The 23533-nt window shown below is 43.0% G+C and overlaps 1 protein-coding gene across 1 annotated transcript in view; it reads right to left on the reverse strand.

Moving 5' to 3' along the window:
* Window positions 1–11575: 11575 nt before the first annotated feature.
* The window catches only part of LOC121625828 (thyrotropin-releasing hormone-degrading ectoenzyme-like), a 151915-nt gene continuing 139957 nt past the window's right edge, over window positions 11576–23533 (reverse strand). The window contains exons 17-20 of the mRNA XM_041964111.1: window positions 23236–23403; window positions 18104–18244; window positions 17935–18016; window positions 11576–15625 (exon numbers count right to left, since the gene is read on the reverse strand). Of these exons, the coding sequence (XP_041820045.1) occupies window positions 15473–15625; window positions 17935–18016; window positions 18104–18244; window positions 23236–23403 (544 nt within the window). The 3' untranslated portion in view covers window positions 11576–15472. The remainder of the gene's footprint in view (window positions 15626–17934; window positions 18017–18103; window positions 18245–23235; window positions 23404–23533) is intronic.

The raw sequence follows: 23533 nt of genomic DNA on the forward strand, positions 1-23533 counted from the left end.
TATAAAACATCGTGGATTCACAGTGACACGGACTGTGACGTGTTCGCCAGCACACGCGTGCTGAGCTGAGCTGCTGTTTTCATCACTGTGTGTGACGTCGGTGTTGCAGGAGAAACGTTCAGACGTTTGGTTTGGATCGTTTTTGGCAGAGCGCCGTTTGATGCACGTTAAAGCTCGTCTTCTCTCTCCAACGCTGCACCGGAAGAGTCGAGTTTAATCCCAGTAAAGTCTGGTTTAATCCCAGCCGAGTGTTGTTTAATCCCATCACTGTTTGTGTCTTTGACCGTTCCTGAGCTTTAAGGAGTTCTTCTGGTTCGTAGAAGCTCGATTTCAACTTGTCTGGATTTTATTCGGAAACTGAAGAATAAGATAAGCGACTGTAGGCAGGTAAAGCAACTGGCCAGCTCCATTTCCACTGATGACTCCCATCCCCTGGCAGGTGAGTTCCAGCTGCTCCCATCTGAACAGAGATTCATAGTCCTGAGAGTTAGGACCACTCGTACAGGAACAGCTTTGTTCCTGCTGCTGCATGTTCTTAACAGGTCTTTATATTGGCATTTTAGTGATATCTAATGACTTTTATGTATTTTATTTATTTATTTTAGTCTTTTAACCGAAAGCTGCTGGGAGTACCTGTCAACCTGTCTTCCGTATGTGTCCTGTGTTTTTATATGTTGTGCATAATGTTTGAGACGCCCTCTCCAGACTGCAAAACAAATCTACCTACGGGTATCAATAAAGTTACCTTGAACCTTGAACTTGACATTTATCACATTGCTTCCACAGAGAGGGAGCTGATTGGATCGGGACAAGCGTCAAAAAGTGCAAAGATCCAATAAATTGTCAGACGTTAGACAACAAAATGTTGTTCCACAAACTCACTGATCTGGTGACGACTGTGGAGTGGACGTTTATTTACTGCAGGAGCTTAACGAGCGCAGGTCTGCAGGTTAATTGGCCACAGGAGGGAAACAGCCAGACAGACAGACAGAGAGACAGAGAGACAGACAGAGAGAGAGACAGTTTTTTCTTATTCCATTTATGTCGTATTTTCAGTTTAGAGATGTTTTCTGGTCTAATGTTCCTTTGGTTCTGTGTATAATAGAAATGTTCCTTATTGTCATAATGAAAACGAAGAACCAGCGTCGCCAGAGACGACCTCAGCGCACGGCGAGAGGATTTCATGTGTTTGACACCAAATGAAACCAAGCATTGATTTCTCCGGCCGTGCTGAGCTCACGCTGAACGCTGCCTGCTGCGTCCTGTTAAATATACATCTGAAACTAAACATGCAGAGCGAGTCTCCACTCTGGCAACACATGAGATAAAATACGATGTGCTGTTAACTCTCTGAGCTGCGCTGCACACTGTACGAGTGCGTCTGGACCTGACCTTCTCATATTTCTCTTTACATTAACATTTCAGAAGGAAATCAATGTGTTCGTGCGTCCCTGAATAAACACGGCATCTCATTTAAAAGTCAAAACATTTCCTGATATAAAAAAATGTCTGACGTATTCTGTTTGTCCTCTCATCGACAAAAAGACCAAAATTGACAATGTGCTGGTTTGTCTCTCAGCGCCGTCTCACTTCCTGTTTGTGGCTCTCAGCTGCAAGCCCATTGGTTCCTGCTGATGATGTAACACCTCAGAATGTGTAGTTTCATTATCTATCTTCATATCTTCGTTAGTAAACAGAGCTTTTGTTGAGGACTATTTTTAGCGGCGGATGAATCCACATTTGGTGCTGCAGTGAGTGTTTGTGGCAGCAGGGCGCTGTGTGTGTGTGTGTGTGTGTGTGTGTGTGTGTGTGTGTGTGTGTGTGTGTGTGTGTGTTCATGGTGATGAAGATGAGGCTGCTTTAATGGAGCTCTGTGGCTCAGAGGAAGAGGCTGGATCAGGATTTAGAAACAGACTGTCACCGGTTTAGTAGAAACGTCGAGCCTTGTTAGCAGATAACGACGAGCGCCGATTGGTGGAAATCATCCCGCTCTCGTGTGATTGGTCGATATCCGCGGCTGCTCAAAGATTTGTGTGAATTTTTGCAGAAACACAACAAAGTGTGTGATCACACACAGACACGCTGCATATATTCACAGCAGAGCGAAGGTGACAGAGTGAATCTATTTTAACAACAAAAACACACGAGACCGATGCTTCACTGCTCTGCAACTCTGAATACTGGATTAATTAAATTAATTAACACTCATCAACAGAAAAAAAAACACTTTAAACATCACAGAAAAAAACAAATCTCAACAAACACAGTATAAATATAAATCAACACATCGCTGATTTCATTCTGCTTCACTGTTGTTTCTGAGCACTGGCTGCTCTCACCTGCAGGCACAAAGCTTTCACGTTCATGCATGAGAGGCAATGATCCAATGACACGTAACAGTACTACAGTCACACTTTCTGCATACTTTTACTTTGAATACTTTTAGTACATTTTGTCTGAAGTGGTGAACCACTGAGCCTTTCAATCATGATACTATCACCTGTTACCAATCAACCTGTTTACCTGTGGAATGATCCAAACAGGTGTTTTTGGAGCGTTCCACATCTTTCCCAGTCTTTAGTTGCTCCTGTCACAACGTGTTTGAAACGTGTTGCTGCATCAGATTCAGAATGAGCAGATATTTACAAAAATCAATGAATCTGATGAGCTCAGACAGTAAATATATTGACTTTGTGCTGTTTTCAGGTGAGTTTATGTCACAAAGGATTTTGTTTTATTCATGTTTTACACCGCGTCTCAACTGTTTTGGAATAACATCATGAATGCAGGACATTTATGTGGCTGAAATTTTATGGGTTTGATGAGATTAATTCATTTTGAGCACAACTTCCAGATGTTTCATGTGTAAGAGGTGTGTTATATAAAGGAAGAGATGCATTTCTAACATGAGCATCATCTGTTTAATTAAGCGCCGTGCTGCTCGTTTAGAATGAGTTCTTAAAGTTCAGGGCAGAAGGTGATAAACTTCAGCTTCCTGTTTTCTGAAAGACCTGAGTCTGCTGCTCTGCTCCAAGATTCCTCCTTCCAGTGGATCCACTGGATTTATTCTGCTCGCAGTCTGTGTGTGTGTGTGTGTGTGTGTGTTGATAACAGTGCTCGTCTGATAATCAGCAACAATTACATCTCAACAGAAAGAGACAGTGAAGAGGTGGGTGGAAGGAGGAGAGAACTATTGATATGGTAATATCTGTCACACACACACACACACACACACTCAGGCCTACATTACAGTGTGACAGCGAGAGAATAGAAGGTTTCATTTTCTGTCTCACGAACCTTTTATTACAACGAGAATGAAACTGCTCATTAGAGACACAGAGAGGAAAGAGGTGTTGCATTCGAGTGAATTCGTGCAAAATGAAATGCTGTGTAGGTGACGACGCCTGACTGTTTAATTATTATGATTATTATCTCACACATTTAGAGCCTTTAATGTCTTTTCACACCAAATAAGACTTGCAAAAGGAGCACTTAGATTCACTGAGATTGATTTCTGTATAATGAGCTCGTTCTCACAGGAGGTTCGTTCTTAACGGCACAACTTCAGCACTTTGAAGCGTCTTCTCAACAGAGCGTTCTTGAACGCAGCCTGAGGGCTTGTCCTTAGTCCTTTAAGGACTAGTGATTTCTATTGTTAGCACCAAGCTAGCAGCTGTGTTTTGGTTTAGTTGTGGTCAGATTTGCCTGCTGTGAACGTATTCATACGGGGGATGTTTCAGGTCCTGATCCAGTCTAGTCCAGTCCAGGAAGTCCAGTTTGAATCACAGAGTTTAAACCAAGGTTTAGAATCATCTGAGACAACTCATCATTGTTGTAGTCCTGCTGCAGGCTATATTAGCCGCTAGTAGCATAGCACACAATCTAGCTAACGGTGGATAGTCAAGTTGCATTGTGGGTAAAGTAGGTGCCAGGGGGATATTACAGGATAAACCATGCAAAGGCAGAAATGTGTCCACAGCTGGAGATTCAGTTTCCCTTGGCGTATTGATGCTGATGCTACTGAACGTAGCGATGTCCTCACACGTATGAATTTCACTGACAGACACTGGATGTAAAAAAAAACTCCTTTAACTCACTACACCTGTCCACCTCTGCGCCAATTTAATATAATTTAAACTATTTAGTGTTCATTAAGGAATGATCGTTAAATAGGCTAAATAGAAGGATAAACAGAAAACTTGCACAGATGCATCTGTGCCACTTTTTCTTTCCGCTGACTTTGCATCCAGTCTAATTTGCTTCTGTTTGGTCTGAACGCTGCTGCAAGTGAACTGAGTCTGAACTCATCTGTCAATCATCTCGGCACTAATGGACTTCCAAACCTCCCAAAGTGAATCAGTTTGATACTGAAACTTTCTTTAAACTGTAGTCAACACACACACACACACACACACACACAACGCAATGTAGTGATGTCAGATTAATAGTGCTGAGGTGCGTTCAGGGCCTCAGGCTGCAGATAGAACCTCAATCATCCATCACCCCTGACTGCTGAGATAATTACTACACACACACACACACACACACACAAAGATTCTGTCATTTTCCTCTGTTTTCTCCACTTGTCTCGAGGAAACAACCAATTTCCTTTGAACATTTCAATTTACCTCAAAGCTCGCTCGCTCGCTCGCTCTCTGTCAGCCTCACCCGCCTGATTGGCTGGGAATTACACGCTCATCAACGATCGGTCATTAGCTCATGTTTAGTCAGCCAGGCTTTCCAGGGACAAACAATTCAAAGATTTCCTCCAATCAAAGTAAAGGACCAGTCAGATGAAGTTTCCTCCACAAAGAAGTCCTGAAATAAGTTTGTTTTCTCTTTGGCTGGTTTCATTCGTCATTTCATGGCCTAAACCTGCAAGATTCATCATTTCAGATGCTAAAACTTTCCACATTAATCAAGTTCTGAACCAACTGGTCTGCACTGTGTGTGTGTGTGTGTGTGTGTGTGTCAACAGTGCTTTAAGACTTTTTATGCAAAAGAGATTCTTTTTTACAAGAAAAATGAAAACTGTGAACAAATGTGTGTTTTAATGGCCGTTGTTAAGTCTGTGTGTGTGTGTGTGTGTGTGTGGCTCAGAGTGGTTCAGTGTGTGTTTTGTGGTTCATGCTGCTGCTGCAAACTCATTTCTCCAAAGAAGAAGATAAAGTGATGTTTGTCTGTGTGTGTGTGTGTGTGTGTGTGTGTGTGTGTTCACCATCCACACTGACACATTAATATGCAGATCTTCGGTCTCTTCCTCAGCTCCTGTTCTGGATTTCTGTGAATAGATCTTCAGATGAGTCACGCTGTAGAAACACAGAGTTTTCGGTTTCACTTGAACGTCTCCTTCAGTCGCTCAGCAGAGCTCGCTGACGACGGTTTACTGTGACGACACACGTCACTTTTTGCTGTTTATCCCTCAGATTTAACCGAAAGGATCTGATTTCTCTGAGATCTGCTTTCTAATCACACCTCTGTCACTTCCAGCCTTTATATCTCATTATCTCAACATATCAACTCGTTTTCTTGCTCATAAACTTTAAACTTAATCAGCGCTGAATGTTGAAAGCTAACAACTTTTCTCCAGTTTCTAGTTTTACTGAGATCAGCAAACATCAAACATCAGACTGTTTGACCTCATGGATTCAACACACGTCTGTTCTGAACTGACCGGCTGAGAGCTCCTGCAGCTCCACCCTCACATGCTCCATCACTTGGTCTTCCTTTTTAAAACTTTATTAACAACACAATTATTCCAGTATGCCGCCAGTTTTACCCAGTTCAGTGAGCCGTTCCTCTGGGCAGCGACTCCAGGTTATAGCTGGTGTCCAGCTCACAAAGGGCAGGCTGACGGTCAGTGAAGGCAGCTCGCTAACGTTAGCTCATTTACATTAAGTTAACCACCGTGTGCGGTTTTCAAAATGCTAATGTTAGCACTCAGATTAGCTGACGTTACGTCCAACCAGTCGATCGGATGAACGGCTGTCGAGAAAATCAAAGGACGGACAGACAGAGTCCTTTCATCTCAGTGTGATGTCTTGTGTGTTTCTCAAACGATGACGCAACGTGTTTTCATGAATCGTCCTCACAGAATTTCTGTGGAAACTCGACTTTTTGTTAGATCGTTCTTTCAGACTTTAAATTCTTTGACAGTTCATAGTTTTAAGATTTTCAGCTGCTCTTAAAATTCATTCATCACTGTTTCCAAAGCTTCTCCACAGACGAGCTTCATAAAGTTATGGAAATGAGAAATTATGCAAAAACCTCAGAGTCTGTTGCCATGGCAAAGTGGTATAATACTCTGTTGTTGGACTGTTGTTGCTGTGACTATTTGCTCATTAGACAGAAACAAAAGGCAGAGGATGCTGTGTATGACACACACACACACGCATGCATGCATGCACACACACACACGCACGCACGCACGCACGCACGCACACACGCACACACACACACTCAGTGAGTTCAGTTTTAGCGACTCAGTGTGAACGAAGCCGAACTGAAATTAAATTAATTCAGTTTGCAGAGATGAAAAAATACAAATGAATATTTAGTCTGAGTGTGTGTGTGTGAGTTTGTGTGTGTGTGTGTGTGTGTGTGAGCGAGTGTTTTGCCTCAAGGAAAATCAGCTCAACTTTCATTCATATTGAAATGAACCAGTGAGAGCGAAGAGGAGGAAGGAGGATTAGGAGGAGATACGAGAGGAGGAGAGGAAAGGAGAGGAAAGGAAGAGCTGAGGAAACGGAGGGAGACGAGGAGAGTGAAAGAGGAGATAGGGAAGGAGGAGTTGGAGGGAGGACAATGAAAGGAGAAGAGAGGAGGAGATAGGAGGAGTCACTGTGACATTATCTGTGTTTCCTTGTCTCGCTGCTGTCAGAGAGACAACTAATCCACTCCACACACACACACACACACAGCCTTTCACAGTTGTACGGTCGCAGCAGATTTTTGATTAGTAAGGAAACAAGCTGAGTGTCATCCAGTAACCAGCCAACAGCCTGCAGGTCATGGCCACGTCACACCGAACGCTCCAAGTCTCAGCTCAGGTGTGTTTACCTGGCCGCAGTGGTGGATTTCTACCTTCACCTGTCCAAACCCCAGCTGACTTAATGACGTTATTTCATTACCTGTAACAGAGAACAGCGACTGCCGCGAGCTTCAACAGCAGAAACCTGCAGCAGACTCCACAGCCAGCAGCTGTCACATATCCTACAGCTTTAACACTGCGGCTAAAAGAAGCTGCTAACTTTATGCTAACGATGCATCCGTTAACAATGTGACAGGTGTCGCTCATCGTGATGAACGTACAGAGAATCATCAGCTGCTGTGTTTTTATTCGAGGTTAAATTCAACAGGCTTGCAAATAAATTTACACAAAAGATCATCGTGAGGCGTTTGAGTGTCGCCTTTTTTCCTGACTTCTCACTGTTTTGGGGAAATACAGACATAAATGGATGTAATATAAACAGCGTTACAGGTAACAGTTGGCTCGCAAAGTACCTGACACACACACCTCACAAATCTCAATAATGTGTCGTTTACACCTGAGCTCCAAGCAAGCTGATTGGCTGATTGTTGTGATGGTTCAAAATCTGTTTAAAATCCACGTGAGCGTCTCGGGTGCAGGTTCTCCAGCCGAAGAGCCGGTTTATCTGCTGCTGTGGAAAACAACCACATCACATTAGGTTCCTCGTGCCTCCATGTTTGAACGAGAAAAAACACGCTAACGAGCCGTTCGTTACACGTGATGATGATTAGTGAACGTTAGCTGGCCTTTATGCCTCTAAATGGTGAAATAGCTCATTGTTCCCGAGGTGTAGAAGCTAAGTTTAAATCTTCATCTCATAAAGTTAATCTTCAGTGACTCCACTCGATACATCACAACCCTGATCCTGGAAAAGTTCCACTGCAGCAGAGGATGCTGGGAAAACCAAAAGCTTCGGAACCGGAGCGACAGAACAATGGCGACAGGTGGCGATGAAGAAGACATGTTCACTCGCTATCGATCCTTTCTGAAGATCTTCTGAACTCCCTCTCGTCTGCTTTCCCTCCATCCTTTGCGCCTTTGGCCGAAAACGTGATCCCGTCTCGTCTTTTTACCGATGACTCGAAGCTCTGAACCTTCCCCCGAAGGTCGTCGGTTCAGTAATGTCCTCGCTCTTTCATAATAACGTACAGTTTACAGTCTAACACTCGGCTCAGTAATGTAGAGCTCTTTTATTATTTCTGCTCTTTTCCATGACTGTAGTGAAGCTGTTACCATGGCGACCATGGATTATACTTGTTATCAGAAAATGAATTACAGTTTTCGCTCTCTGTCTTCCTGTCCTCCATTAAACTGTGTGTGTGTGTGTGTGTATGAAAGTTAAAGTGTGAGTGTGTATGAGTGTGTGCATGAGAGTTTGTGTGTGTGTGTGTGTGTGTGTATGTGTGTATGTGTGTGTGTGTGTGTGTTATCTAAAATGAGATTCCTCTGAACAGACAGAAGACATTTAGAATAATAACAACCTACACACTGCTGCTGTTTCTCCTTTTTCCCATTCCCTCCTTCACCTCCTCCTCCTCCTCCTCCTTCTTTCTTCGATCCCTCATTTTCCTTTCAGCCTTCTGTCCTCCTCTCCTTTTTGTTACCCCTCCTCCTTTTCTTTCCTTTCTTTTCTCCTCATCCCGTCTTCTCTTTTCTCTTCCTCTTTTTGTTTGTCTCATTTATTTGTCTTGCTCTTTCTTTCTGCTTCCATTATTACTGTCTTGTCCTTCCTTCCTCTCTTTCTTTTCTTTTTCTTTCTATCATCCTGTTTCCTCTTCACACCTGTGCCTCTTTCGTCACCTCCCTCTCACTTCCTTCTTTGCCTCCTCCCTCCCTCCCTCTTTGCTTCCTTCCTCGTTTCTTTACCTCCTCCTCACCCTTCCCCGACCTCCTTCCATCCATCTCTCATGTCTTTTCTCCCACTTTGTTTCTTCCTCAATGACACGACCATCGTATCATCTGTGCCGACTGATCGTGACGTCACGGTGACACCTGATTCGCTCCTGATTGGTTCAGAAAACAAAACACAACGAACAAAGAATGAACGAGAACATGATGAATGAAGTTAAACAAAATGAAGTCAGTCTGAGTATCAGGATACTTATTTTCACTTTTCTATTCTCCTTCTTTCTTCCTCTTCCTGTCCTTCCCTCCTTCACTTCTTCCACACTACGTCTTCCTCCTCCGGCTGCTCTCTGTGTCCTTCTTCCTTCCTCTTTCATCCCTTCCTTTCATCTTCCTTTCCTCTTCCTTTCATCCTTCCTTTCATCTTTTTTTTTTTACAACCCTGATTCCAGAACAGCTTGGACGCTGCGTAAAACATCAATAAAACAGGATGAGAAAACCAGCAAATCCTGTTTGACATAAACTCAACTGAAAAGAAAGACAAAGACAATAAATAAAAGTACTTGTGTAAAAAAGTACTAAATGTAAAAAGTAAGTCAGCTAAAGTGTACTGAGGAAATGTTACACCAATTACTCTGTGTGTGTGTGTGTGTGTGGTGAAGTATGATGCTATGGTGAAATTGTAGAACACCTTCAGGTGCATGAAATGTCAATCCAACACTGCGACTGGACCATCACGTCACAGAGTCCTGATGTCCTCATAAACTCCACTTGTTCAAACAGATTTTGCAGCCTGTGCAAACCGCTGATAATCAGCTGTAAACATTCAGCGGCTTCCTCTGCAGAGCCTCGCTGCAATTAACCAGAGAGGAGGATCAAACGCAGACAATTCAGCACAGACGACCAATAATTATCCAGCCTCTCTGTCCCAGTATAACCAGACCACTCAGCCCCTCACTACATGGGCTCAGGAACACTTTGTACAGGACTGATTTCTGTTTTTCTTGTGTTTTCCACAGCGTCACAACTTTTTTGGAATTGGGTCAAACCTCCACGAGCAGCTCTTCTTCATGGTTATAAAACAGAGCGTCTCAAAGGGCGGCTCGCACAAACACTCTGCGCGGCTCCTGAACGCCTCCTGAAATGCACGCCTCGTATTTGAATCACACGTTGTCCATTTTGATTCCATTTTAAAACACTGGTTGAGTGCTGCCGCTTCAGACTGCAGCCCCCTAACGAGCATCAGTCAGGTCAGGAATGACAAGTCGTAGAGGGCCACTGGCTGCTCGTGGCACCTAATGAGCGTCAGGGGAATCAGGCTCTGTCATCAGCGCTGCTGCTGCTAGTTAAAGTTAGAGATTTCAGTGGACGACTCGGCTGCTTAATGTGCAAGTGAGACGGGAAAGCCGCGACGGACAGGCCGCTGTATGAGGAGAAAAGGAGGTTTGAGGAGAAATGGATCAACTCTTGACGGACACTAAAAGTGACCTGCGAACAGGTGAATTCAGTGCAAATGTTGCACACTATAATGAGACCGATCACAAATCCAGTGACAGTTGATGTTTTTTCCTGTCGGCCTCAATCACTCGCCAGCTCCCGGAGCTGGCACTCGGAGCTCCTGTTATAAACTCAGCAGAAAACAACAGATTCAATCTGGTTTTGGAGTAAACTGTCAGACTCTCGTATAAGCCCAGAGTACTCCAGTATCTCCCTCTTCCTCTCTCTCCATCATCTGTTTAGCTCATTTCTCTCTCTGTCACATCCTTTCACGGGCCCATTAATCTCCCCGCACACTAACACACACTGTGTAAACTCTCAGTGTGCATCCGCGGCGAGATTTCCCATGATGCCGTGGGAAAAAACGGCGGAGCCATTCATCACTGTGGATGACGTTTAGAGAGATGTCACACACACACACACACACACACACACACAGACACACACACACACACAGACACACACACACACACACACAGACACACACAGACACACACACGCGCACACACACACACACACACACACACACACACACACACACACACACACACACACACACACACACACACACACACAGAGCTCTGGAGGTTGTTGGTTTGAATCCTGAGACTCTGTTTGCTCCTCTTCTTCCTCCCTGGAGTTAAATAATGAAAACTCGCTGCCAGCTACAATTTGTCGTGATATATTTTGGGAAAAATGCGCCATCTGACTGTTGGCGTTGTTTCCATGGCAACCAACTACCATCAACAGCACTTGTCAGAAAGCGTCGGGACACTACTGCTAAGAGCCACCTGTCGACGGTCACTCCGAACACCGGGGGGCAGCATCACACCGGAATAACAGCTAACTGCTGCTCTCTGTAGCTCGTTTTTTTTTGTTATTTTTTTGTCAGAGACTATGACAATAAAGTTCTTTTGAATCTTGAAACCTTGAAGATATTATTAAAGTATTAAACTGCAGAGGAATAATATAACTACGAACAAAAAAAAAAAACATCAGGACAACGTCTTCATTAGTGAATGGAATTTGCTCAGTGGTCATAAAGATACTTAAATGGATCTATACCTCAGTTGTCATGGCGATAATTCAGTAGTCATCAGCTGACAGTTGTAATGTATGAAACTTCTCATTGCTTGACCCCGACTTCAGTACAAAGCACTGGATTGAAACAGACTGGATCACACACAAGGTTAACCACTTTAATATCATCCAATCAGAAAACACAGGATACCACAGCAGTGCAAACAGGAAGTAGGATTAAACTCAGCTCTGCAACTTCCTGTTTCCGTCACTGTCATTACCTCATCGTCACCATCATCATTGTGATCATAACCATCATGAACGCCGATTTCATCTGCTTCAACATCTTCAAGTTCTGCACTTTAATTTTAAACATTGTGTGATTTACATGGGGCAGATTTGTTGTGTGCTTTATGTCTATAAAGCTAATTTCCCTGACAGGACAATACAGGTTCAAAATGCATTGAATAATTAGCATAATAATTAGAATAACACTGATTAGCTTTTTCACATCAATTACTGACTCAACCATCATCATTAAACCTATCACCGTCCTCAGTCCTGATCATAATCACAATAATTTTAATTATCATAATCTTAATCATCAAGACTGACACAGCAGACATCATCGCCATCAGTCCTGCTGTTATCTTCATCATCATCCTCATCACTCACACACACACACACACACACACACACACACTTACTCATGCACACACTCACAGTCACACACGCACGCACACACACACACGCACACACACACACACACAGTGTACAGAAGCAGGCAGGCCCATTAATTCATATATGGCTCAATTATTAACATCAAAGCCGGATCTAACAGAAGAGGAATAACTTCAAAAAGTCTGTTGAACAGGACGGAGGGTCAATGCACCAGACTTTCAGAAGTTCATTATGATTCATTTTAAGTCCTTTTCCAATATTCTTAAAAGTCTCCAAGTTGGCCCTCAAAAAATCATTCGGTGTCCAGCTCATCATTTCCAAGACTCCACAGTTCAAGTCAGTAACATTTACATTTAAAACTCTGAGGGGGAAGGCAGGCCTCCACAGCCTGTAACATCCACAGCACTGCAGAGCCCATTACACTGTACAATCCATGCTGAAAATCTGTTGACCTGCAGAGTCCGTCATACTTTCTGTCACACTGTTACAGAGTCATTTGTGTCGTAGGATTTGTTGCACTGACGACTCCATCGGGCCATCACATCTGTCAAACTGTGGAGATCATTTTTGTCTGTTGCACCAGAATAGATCTCACTGCAGGACTCAAGCAGTAAATTCCGTCCCGCCAGCTGTCCATTGAAGAATCCGTTGCAGTTAGAATCCATCAATCCTTAAAGTTCAATGCCTTGTGAGGTCCATCAATCCATCACTCCGTAGAATCCACCACCCTGTGAAGTTTACAGCGCTGCTGACTTGTATCACGCCACAAGTCCATCATGCTGCAGAATCTGTCATGCTGTAAATTCCTAAACTATGTCCAATCGTGTCACACAAGCTGTACAAGTCCACTGATGATGAACTTGTCATGTCCGCATATGAACAGTCTCATTTAAAAAGCCACATCATCTGCATATAGTGACACTCAGATAATCCCAGGTGTCTTTTTGGCCAGTTCTTTGTCCGAATTTTGCTAACATCCACTCATTTCTTCATACATTTGGGGACAGAAAAAAGGACTGACTAAAAGCTAACCACTGATTGGCTAAAAAATATCTTCCCACCCAGCAGCCGAGGCTGAAGTACTTCATCCAACAACTTTCTTTTTTTGTGCTTTATGAAACCACAGAGATCTGCTGAGTTTTCATTTGGTCAAATTTTTACTCTCAGTCTGAAAGGTGGTCTGTCAGTGTTATAGTCCCACGACTCTCAGGAGTTGGTCACTAAATAACGAGTATGTTCATTGGCTGAGAGATTTCCTGTGGGTGGGGTTTGGGGAAACGATTTTAACATGAGCTGTGTCATTTTTGTTTGCTTTCTGCCACTTCGCTTTGAGTTGTAAATGTATAGTTTGTACTTTGTAGTGTCCCACAATGAAATTAGAATAACAGAGAATAAGTTTTGGCTAAAAACTCCATTATTCAAGGCTTTGTCTATGATGATGGCCGATGCAACTTGACATGAAATCATGTTAAATGGTACGAAGAAAAGTTAGTGAGTGACGAAGGGAGTGATTTTTTGACACAGCTATGTTTGGTGTTTGAGGGTCCTGGATCATGTGACCATACTTTCTAATTTAGTGACGATTCTGTCTCATTTGTTTCTCTCAGTAGTAAAATCAACAACAGATAGCTAAGAAGAAAATACCTGTTAGAAGAAACTAAGAAAGACTCGTGTCTCGTCTTTGTCCTTTTTGTCTTTATTTGTAACCATGTAGATGAAATAAAATGTCCTCGTTTAAAATTCATTCTATTTCTTTCCTATTTTCCTTTCCTGTTTCCTCTGACTGCATCAGTTTATTTATTTGGTATTTCAATAATCCCTTTAGACAACACAGTTACATACTTCTCAAACAGAAACTGGGAAATGTAAACCAGGATATTCATGTGTAAATTCATGGGTTAGTTTTTGTTGATTCAATTTCAAGTTTGTCAAGTCAGATTCAGTCTCCATTCCACCTTTGCCACATACCAACCTGCCTTTTATACGTGAGCACTTTTTCATCTTGTTAATTTGTTTTCCCTTCAGGCTGTTTAAATGCTTTCCGGCTCTACTGGTTCAACCACCGAACACACCACAGCGTCACCACCTTTCAGTGCCTCCTCCTCATGTGGCATTCTCTGTGGTTTATTATTAGCTTTTATATTCAAAGTACATTTCTGAAGCGAGGCCCCGGCAAAAGCTTCCCAAACCCGCTGATATTTTCCAAACTGCTGCAGTTTTTGATCCGAAGAAAAACAAATGTGCTTTTTAAACTCGAGCAGAAGCCGTTTGAATGCTGAGGAGAGTTAATGAGTTTGAACGAGTCCTCTGAGAGCTGTGATCAGAGGACATACAGTCCATGTAGTGTTAATTACAGCTCTGTTCAGTGATCGACATGCAGCTGACTGCTGGGGAAGCTGGATGTGGCTCTCAGCTGGTTTAATGTAGCGAATACAGGCAGGTCCGGTTTAAACCGCTCTAGCTCTCTGGTTGTTGAGGACTTTGGATTAGAGCCGAGAGGGGCGGAAAACACAAGCTTCATCTTTAGTCAGCCAATCAAAATGCAGAGAATTGCAGGTGTGAATATGTCTTTTGACGGGTTAGAGATTGTGCTTGATCCTTTCAGAGCGATACATTTTGGTCTGGATGTTTTCGCTGGATTGTTTGGCTAATTTCAGCTCAGTTTCAGGTTCAAATTGGACGGTCAAAGGTTCTGTTCTGGTCAGGTTCTGACTGTCAGACCTGTGAAAACCTTTAGCTCAGATGTGAGAAGCTGCCCAGAAAAGCAGGTCAGGTCGCTGCCTTGCGGAGGTGATGCTGAGGAGACAGTGTCAACACCTGTGTCACCTGACCAAACACCTTAGCTGAGGTTGCATATCGAACCTCTGACGTTCAGTGTTTCATGTATGTCTGGAAGGTTCCACAAACTCTTAATTATGTATTGATAATGTATTAAGTTGGTTATTTTGTAGTTTACAGAAAAGTTCCTGAACATAGTGTTGGGTTTTAAGTCAAGAAACAACTGTATTCAACAACATTTATCTACTACTGCGTTTCATTTAATTTTCTGATCATATCTGTAACGTGTTGGTTTTGAGGCTACCTGCTAGCTAGCAATTTCTCAATTCGTGACTGCTAGCTACAAGCTTCGGTTACCTAAATTTGCCTTTTTCACAGCGCAGAAACCAGTTTAACCACATCAGCCACACAAATAATCCATCCGAAATAAAAAGTTTGAAAACACGTTTCTTTAAGAGCAAAACCAGTAGACGAAACAGCTGAATAACCAGTCGAGTCAGTCTTTCTCTTCATTCACTCATTTTTTTCACTCTCTCTGACTGCATCTGTAAGCTAGCAGTGCATTAGCTTTAGCTTAGCAGTCAGTCTGCAGTCGCTTCACTCTTGCTAGCAGGTGTAGCGTTAGCCGAGGGCGGGGCTCGGCGGTTTGCGCAGCCATTGGTAGAACTGCCGCCGGTGGAGGCGGTGCCAGCGCACGTTGCCCTCAACGATCTCCAGCGCCCGCGGCAACGCAGGGCCCGCCGACACGCCGCTGGACTGGATGAACTCCTTTAACTGAGGCAAGAGAGGAAGACGGGGAACAGTGACGAGAGGACGGAGGGAAAGAAGAAATGGTCAGATGAGATGTGATGACGGAAGGAAGAAAAAAGAGATGATAGAAAAGTTATTAGAATGATAGAATTATTGATCACACTGAGACACTAAGGAAAATAGTATTGCTGCCCCCAAGAGGATAAAAAGTTAATTACATCCCACAATATGACCTTCTGCTTCTATTGTGGGTGAAATTGTGGAACTATGGCGCCATGTTTTGTTGTCTTTGTTGGCTTCATCTCCACGGCAACGGCAGCTGAAGCTCATGGGTGTTGTAGTATTTCAGACCTGTCTGTCATCAAAATGACAGACGAGATATGATTCCTCAGACATGAAGCGGAAATATTTTAACGGTTTCGTGTTTCTGTGTGAACTAACATTAAGGAGGCCGTTCAGATAAGAAAATTAAATGTGAAAACAGAGTTAGGACAAACAGAAGCCCATCACACTGTGTGTCCACACACTTCTGGCCATATATTTCACCCTATTCAAGCCCAAAGAGACAGAGCCAATCGACAGGAAGCCAGCGGGTCAACCACTGAAGCTTCCTTGATGTTTTAGTGAAGAGAAGACTTTCGTCCTTTAATGACAGCTAAACGGTAACATTCCAGCGAGGAAATGTGAATTATTAAAGCTAAGCTGTCCTCTAAAAGCTCGATAATTCAAGAGGAACTTTCTTTGAAAGCTTCACAATTAGAGGTAAGATTCCCTGCATGAAAGTGCTCGTATCAAAGTGAAACTTTGTCTTGAAGGACGGTAATTAAGTAGACAGTTTCCTGCATGAGAGGTGAGGTATGAAAGAGCAACTTTTTTTGTCGAGAGAGAAACTTTAAAGGAAGAGAATTAATTTGATTTGATTTTTTCAAAGTAAAAGACTGAAGAGGAAACTTCGTGTTGTTCAGAGTTTGACATATTCACTGGAGCGAAATGGAGAAAATCCATCCCCTCAGTTCCCGTTCACGCCGTTCATATCGTTAACTCTGCCCACTTCTGCCTTCACTTCGTTTCCTCTCGTCTATCTATTCCCTCTTTCCTTTCCTGCCTTCTTCTCCTCCGTCCTGCACATTCAGTTTCTATTTTCTTTCATCTCATCTTTCTTTTCATTTCAGGCCATCTTTGTATTCCCATTTTAATTTCATCACAGACACTAAAGCCCACAGTCGGGTTCTTCGTACCAACAGAAGTGGGAGAGGTCTCAAACAAAAAAAAAAGAAGAGACGGATCTTTATTCACATTACCCACAAGCCTTTATGTCGAAATGTGAGGCTGCGAACATTCAAAACAAACTTCGGCTTTCATTATATTCCTCATTTCTACCTCTCTGCGTTTCATGAAAACCATCGCTGCTCTTTGAATAACCAACAACAGGTTTTGACTCTTAATTCTCTGATGACTCGAGATATTTCTGGGTTCCAGCATTAATCTGAGGGGCTTGAGCTTCTGTTGATGACTCAGCCTCTGAAGCTGCCTGTCCGGACGCATCCACAGCAGCTGCTGAGCGAGCCCGCTCTGAAACGCCGACGTCAGAGTCGTCGCTCTGATGGAAGCTGAGTTTAAGAGGCTTTGTGGTGATCAGACTTTAAGGTTAAGTGTCGTCTTTCTCTGAGAAGCAACAAGTGTTTCTTTTTTTAAGAATGAGTCAAAAAACACACAAAAGTTAACAAAGTTCCTGATTTAAAGAATAGAGGTGCGTTCATCCTGAACCTTGTTAGTCTTTGGTCCTGCTGGAACAAGCTGAAGCTGCAGCAGTTCAGCAGTCATCAACAGCTCAGAGTCTTAAGATTCATCATTTCTTTTTTCTTATTGACAATATGGCAGAATTTGATTTAACTGCTTCAGTCTGAATTATTGATCCACTGTTGAATGTCAAAACAAATGACTAAAAACTTGTTTTGTACCCGTCCTAAAGTCCGACACATGAGCACCTTCGTGTCAGCAGGACGATGCCGTTTGTCGTCAGTTTTATGATCTGACACCACTGAGGCGTCCGTTTGTTCAGGAGCAATAACAGCGCACCTGAATCAAGTTCTAGCGACTACGTCTACTTTGCTGCTTCAGGTGAGGGAACACTCGCAGTCGTCGACGGTTGGTTTCACCTGTGACCTGACCTTCACCTGTGACGACCACTTTCTCCTTTTCTTTTCACCTTTTGAGGCAACTAAAAAGAATCCGTATGGACTCAACATACATGGAAACATTTATCTTACCTTTGTGAAACAGCTGCAGGACCTCAATAATGTGTGTGTGTGCGCGTATGTGTGTGTGTTTACCTCGTTGAGCTCTTTGTCAGTGTTCAGGAACTCTGTGACTCCACCGATAAGCTTTGAGTTCATGAACAAGGCTTCGCCATAACTGAACAGAGACAGCGAGAGAGTAAATATTAAGAAAATTCACATTCCAGGTCAACGTGGACAGCCCGGCGTACTCGCGGACCCTCACCGAGCGTTGAGGACGTCCCACTTTTCTCTGAAGTATTTCCAGGCGAGGTTTCGACCTTGAGGGTTTCTGCCCACGTGGATGATGACGTCGATCACATCCTGTTCTGGGACCAGGTCAGAGGTCAAAGACAGGTTCAGTAACCTGGGAGACACAGAGGCACAGCCAAGCTGAGTAACCGTGGTGACAGGATTACGAGGTCAAAAAAAAAAAAAAAAGAAGCATTGCTAGCAATTAACTATAAACTGTACGTTTAAACTGGAGCAGCAATGAGGCATTCCTGTGTGTGCTATCACGTTAGCATGCTAAATGTTCTCCTAAAGAAATGCTAGCATGATAATATTTGCTACCGCTAAAAATGAGCCTGTGGGTCATATTTGGAAAGGTTCACTTGAGCTAGCATGGTAACAAACATTATGCTACTGCTCATATTCATGCAAAACTAAAGAATGCTGTTTTATGGGATGCTTAAATATTAGCCTGTACATCTTGAAACGTTTTAGCATACAAACATAAAAGATTAGCTTGTGGATTTTATTTTAGCATTAACTTCACTATTTTATAATCTGTGCAAAGCAAGCCTGCTAAAATATTAACTGGTGAGTCATTTTTAACTTCTTTACAAAAAAGTGATCTTAGTCATTGTAATATTGGTGTAAAATGTTAGAGTGCTAGTGTTTCATAGCAAGCTAACACATTAGCCTGTACATCCTGAAATGCTGTTAGCATACAGAGAGACATCCATAAGCTTTATTAACGTGATAAAACGCCCGGTGGATCTTATTATTAGCATAGTAGAAATATGATCTTCATTAAAGTGATATTAGTGTCAAAGAGCCTGCTAAAAAATAAGCTTGTGGATAATGTTTCAACAAATGTTACAATGCTATGTTTGTTAGCATGCAACAATCATAGCCTGTGGTTGATATTTTAGCCCAAATAAACCAGAACTGAGTGACCAAAAATTAGAATTAAAATTAAATATGAATGCAAATATTAACACGCATGAACAAAAATAAATGGCAAAGGCAAAGAACCATTTTAAACTGTCAACCTGGTGACATGTTTTTCTTTTTCGACTCTTTATTGTCTTCAGAAAGTCCTGCTATTAAACTGCCAAACACACGAACACAGGCTGTGTGTGTGTGTGTGTGTGTGTGTGTGTAAAACTGGCAGAAAAGGTCAAGTTGTCTGCTGGAAACGGACGTTTTGTAGTTTTTGTGTTGTGGCTTGCAGCTCTGCTGGAGGGCGTAGCTGTCAAACATGAACGGCGCCTCTGAAACAGAGACACTTTGATTGAGGGAATTACAGAAAGTGTTTGTTTGCAGAATCCTGATAATTCAGACGTGTAAACGCAGTAATCCCAGTTTCTAAAGTGTTTTTTGAAGATGTGAGACTGAACAACACAAACAGAGAGAACAGAGTTTCACAAGAAAAATGATGTTCATTCATCAAACATCGTGACCGGAGTTTCCCTTCATCTTCTCCTACTTTCTGCTTCCATTTGTCTGTGTGTGTGTGTGTGTGTGTGTGTGTGTGTGTGTGTGTGTGTGAGCTGGTTGTTTGTAGCTGCTGTCTTTTCATTAAACCCCCAAATCAATTTTCTCTCTCTTTTCCCACAATCCCTCTGTGCTGAAACCATTTCCTGTGTGACCAATCAGTGTGTTTCTGTGCTGTGGTTTTTGATTTTTTGTGTGTGCCTTAGAGAGAGAGATAGAGAGGGAGAGTGTGAGTGTGCGTGTGAGCGTGTGTGTGTGTGTGTGGGGGGGGGGGTGTGCGTGTGTGTGTGTGTGAGTGTGTGTTTGTGTGATAGGTGCTATCAGAACATGCAGTACTACCTCTCTGACTGCAGAACAGTTTACTGCGGCTGGAAAATCAATACTTGATACACACACACGCACACGCACACACACACACACACACACACACACACACACACACACACACAGCGATCTGTCTCACTGTACAGTTTTGAGTGTGTGTGAGAGCCATCCATGCTATTTTTCTCAACAGGATAGCAGCAGTTAGCTCCTGATAAAGTACTCTGCTGTTAACACACACACACACACACACACACACACACACACACACACACACACACAAACACACTTAGACAGAAGGCCAGATTTATGTACATGTTCGGCCTCGGGCACATTTTCTCTGCACCCTTCATTCATTTGCAGTCTGTTTCTCTTTCAGCGCGCCACGAAAATCAACTCGCACACTCGAAACTCGCCACAGTCAGCATTTCCCCACCTTTAGCTTTTCACCAAACTTGTGTTGTCATCACGTGTTTGACCTCACACAGTCCTCCTCTCTTTAAGGCATTTAAGACTTGAAGGACTCCTGCTGAAATGTGTTGACGACTGACGAACTCTGCAGACGTGAAAGAACCCCGCTCTGATCCAGGTATTGATATTAACACATATGAAAGGGGGTCGCTCGAACTGACAAACCCACAGAGAATTAGTGTGTTTTAGTGTCTATCAGTGCATTTGATTCCTTTCACAGCCTCCAACTTTCCTGTTTTGCTTCAGATTCACAGCTCTCATTAATCTGCAGCAGCAGCAGCTGTTTCCAGCAAACCAGCTCTGATAAAGTCACTGTACACCATCAGCCCCGCACTAAACAGCAGACACACACTGTTCTGCCACTTTCACCCACATGCAGGTTTTTTAAACACGGATAAAGGAATAAAAGTTGCTTTCCCATTGACTCTAGACGAGGTTGTTTTCTGTTACGTTAGATGTCACAAACACACTAATGCTAATGACAACACATGAGGATCACTTTTTAAACTTTTCATGAAACGAAGATGATGATGATGATGATGATATATTGATGGGGCATAACGAGTTGACAGGCAACAAGGCATGGACAGGCAATTGTCCGAACAAGCGGCATCATCATCGCTTCCGGAGAAGTGGTGAAAACTAGTGTATCCAGCCCAGAGTCATGTTTCCATCAATGCTGATCACAGCCAGAGCCAATAAACACCAAAGACCAAGGCCAGATGTTAGCGGGTGTTAGCAGCCAGATGTTAGCGGGTGTTCCCAGCCAGATGTTAGCGGGTGTTAGCAGAAAGATGTTAGCGGGTATTTGCAGCCAGATTTTAGGGGGTGTTTGCGGCGAGATGTTAGCGGGTGTTAGCAGCCGGATGTTAGTGGGTGTTAGCAGCCAGATGCTAGCGGGTGTTAGCAGCCAGATGTTAGCGGGTGTTAGCGGCCGGATGTTAGGGGGTGTTTGCGGCGAGATGTTAGCGGGTGTTAGCAGCCGGATGTTAGTGGGTGTTAGCAGCCAGATGCTAGCGGGTGTTAGCAGCCAGATGTTAGCGGGTGTTAGCGGCCGGATGTTAGTGGGTGTTAGCAGCCAGATGTTAGCGGGTGTAAGCAGCCAGATGTTAGCAGGTGTAAGCAGCCAGATGTTAGCGGGTGTTTGCAGCCAGATGTTAGTGGGTGTTAGCAGCCAGATGTTAGTGGGTGTTAGCAGCCAGATGTTAGCGGGTGTTTGCAGCCAGATGTTAGTGGGTGTTAGCAGCCAGATGTTAGTGGGTGTTAGCGGCCGGATGTTAGTGGGTGTTAGCGGCCGGATGTTAGCGGGTGTTAGCAGTCAGATGTTAGCGGGTGTTAGCAGGTTTTTTGTCCAGTGTGAAGAGGCTTTAGAGACCAGCTGGGGAACACAGTGGAACATTTCTTTTTGACTTTTTTACTTGATTTCATGCATTCTACGTACTTCATTTAACTTCATTTCATGACTACTATTCATCAACTACTATTTACATCTCATGTTATGCCATATTGTATGTCATATTAAGTTTTTATCTTCATTCTATCATATCTTTACGACTGTTATCAAGTGACTTTTATTCTCCATCTTATTTCACAGACATTTTCAATGTGAAGGACTTACTGCATGTGATTTATTTGTGTATGCTGCATTTCTGGCATCAAAGGTCCCATATAAATAAAGTTTATTATTATTATTATGCTTTAGCAGATAAAGGGCCAGATATTTCCTTCAGGAGTTGATAGAGACCAAACACAGAACTAAAAGAGAGATTCTTACATTCATAATTGTTCCTGCTGCCACTACGTTAACAAACAGATAGACTGATAATAGTTGCTTTATTTTGTTGTGTGTCCACATAAATTAATATGTAGCACGTTTATAAGTTAAGAATGAAGCATGTGAACAGCGGGAGAAGATCATGGAGAGGTGAAGTAAAGTCAGCAGCAAACTCTGAGCAAACCACAACAATAATGATGAGGAATGATGCCAAATTCAGACTGTAACAGGGGAAACACAAAATGAGTGTTTGGAGCCACAGCTGCTCGTTCGCAGTGTACGAAACATGGTGTTTCTTCAGAATGTTTGTAACAGAGTCCTTCTGTTGTAATGTGCAACAGACTGGAACCAGCAGGAAGTGACTGGGTAATAAAAGCAATGGGCGTAATTTGCAAACTCTGAAAAACAGATTTAGTATGAGGTTCCTCTTTAAAGCTGTAATAACTGCTACTTTTGGCCACTTGGTGGCAGCAGAAACCATTTATTGAAACAAGTATGACTATCATCATCTTTTAAGTCGATATGTTGAACTTGTTATCAAACAGTTGCTTATTTCCACATCCAGCAGTTACAGAGATGAGTCACCTGATGAATGTCAGTCCAGTAGTCTCTCTGTTTTTGGTCTCCACCAGCTCTTGTGGGAAATTTCTGGCTCTTTAGCTGCTAAATGCTGCAATATGTTCAGCAGCTCATCTCTAGCTGTGTCTTTGTCTAACTGATCTGCCCCCTAGTGGACGCACTTTTTAATCCTCCACATACACAAAATTCATGTTTCGTACATGACAAATACTCAAAAATATCGAAAGTGTAAAAAATGCTCATTTGTTTTCTCTTGCAACTGCAGAGAAACCTCAACTGAACCGCGAGGAGGAACGCTGCCTTGTAGCTCGATGTTCTGATGGATAATATTGATTATTGGAGTTTTCAAAGCAGGCGATTTTATAAACAAGCCGTCTCGTACATCAACATCAAAATGCAGACGTCTTTTTGTTTCGTTGTAAGGTGAAACCATCGGTCATCCTGTTTTAAGACCTGACACACGCGACCAGGAGCAGCAGCGTCATTCGTACCTGTTGAGGAGGAAGACGTTGTCCGAGCAGGTCAGAGCCTCCAGCAGGATCTTCTTCTCTGAAACGGCGTTGGACGAGTGAAACTTCATCCAGATGAACTCCCACACGTCCTCGTCCATCAGGCTGACCCCAGTGCAGTAAACTATGTCTCTGATGTTCGGAGGAATCCTACAAAGACACGACATCTAGTCATCAGACCGACCCCATCTGCCACAATGCAACACATTTCCAATTTAGCAGAGTAAAGACTGAATCATCAGGGATTTGATTTGACGTCTGTGCAGTAAAAGTAGCAGAA

Source organism: Chelmon rostratus, chromosome 22 (assembly GCF_017976325.1).
Source record: "Chelmon rostratus isolate fCheRos1 chromosome 22, fCheRos1.pri, whole genome shotgun sequence".
In the NCBI taxonomy this organism is placed as follows: Eukaryota; Metazoa; Chordata; class Actinopteri; order Chaetodontiformes; family Chaetodontidae; genus Chelmon; species Chelmon rostratus.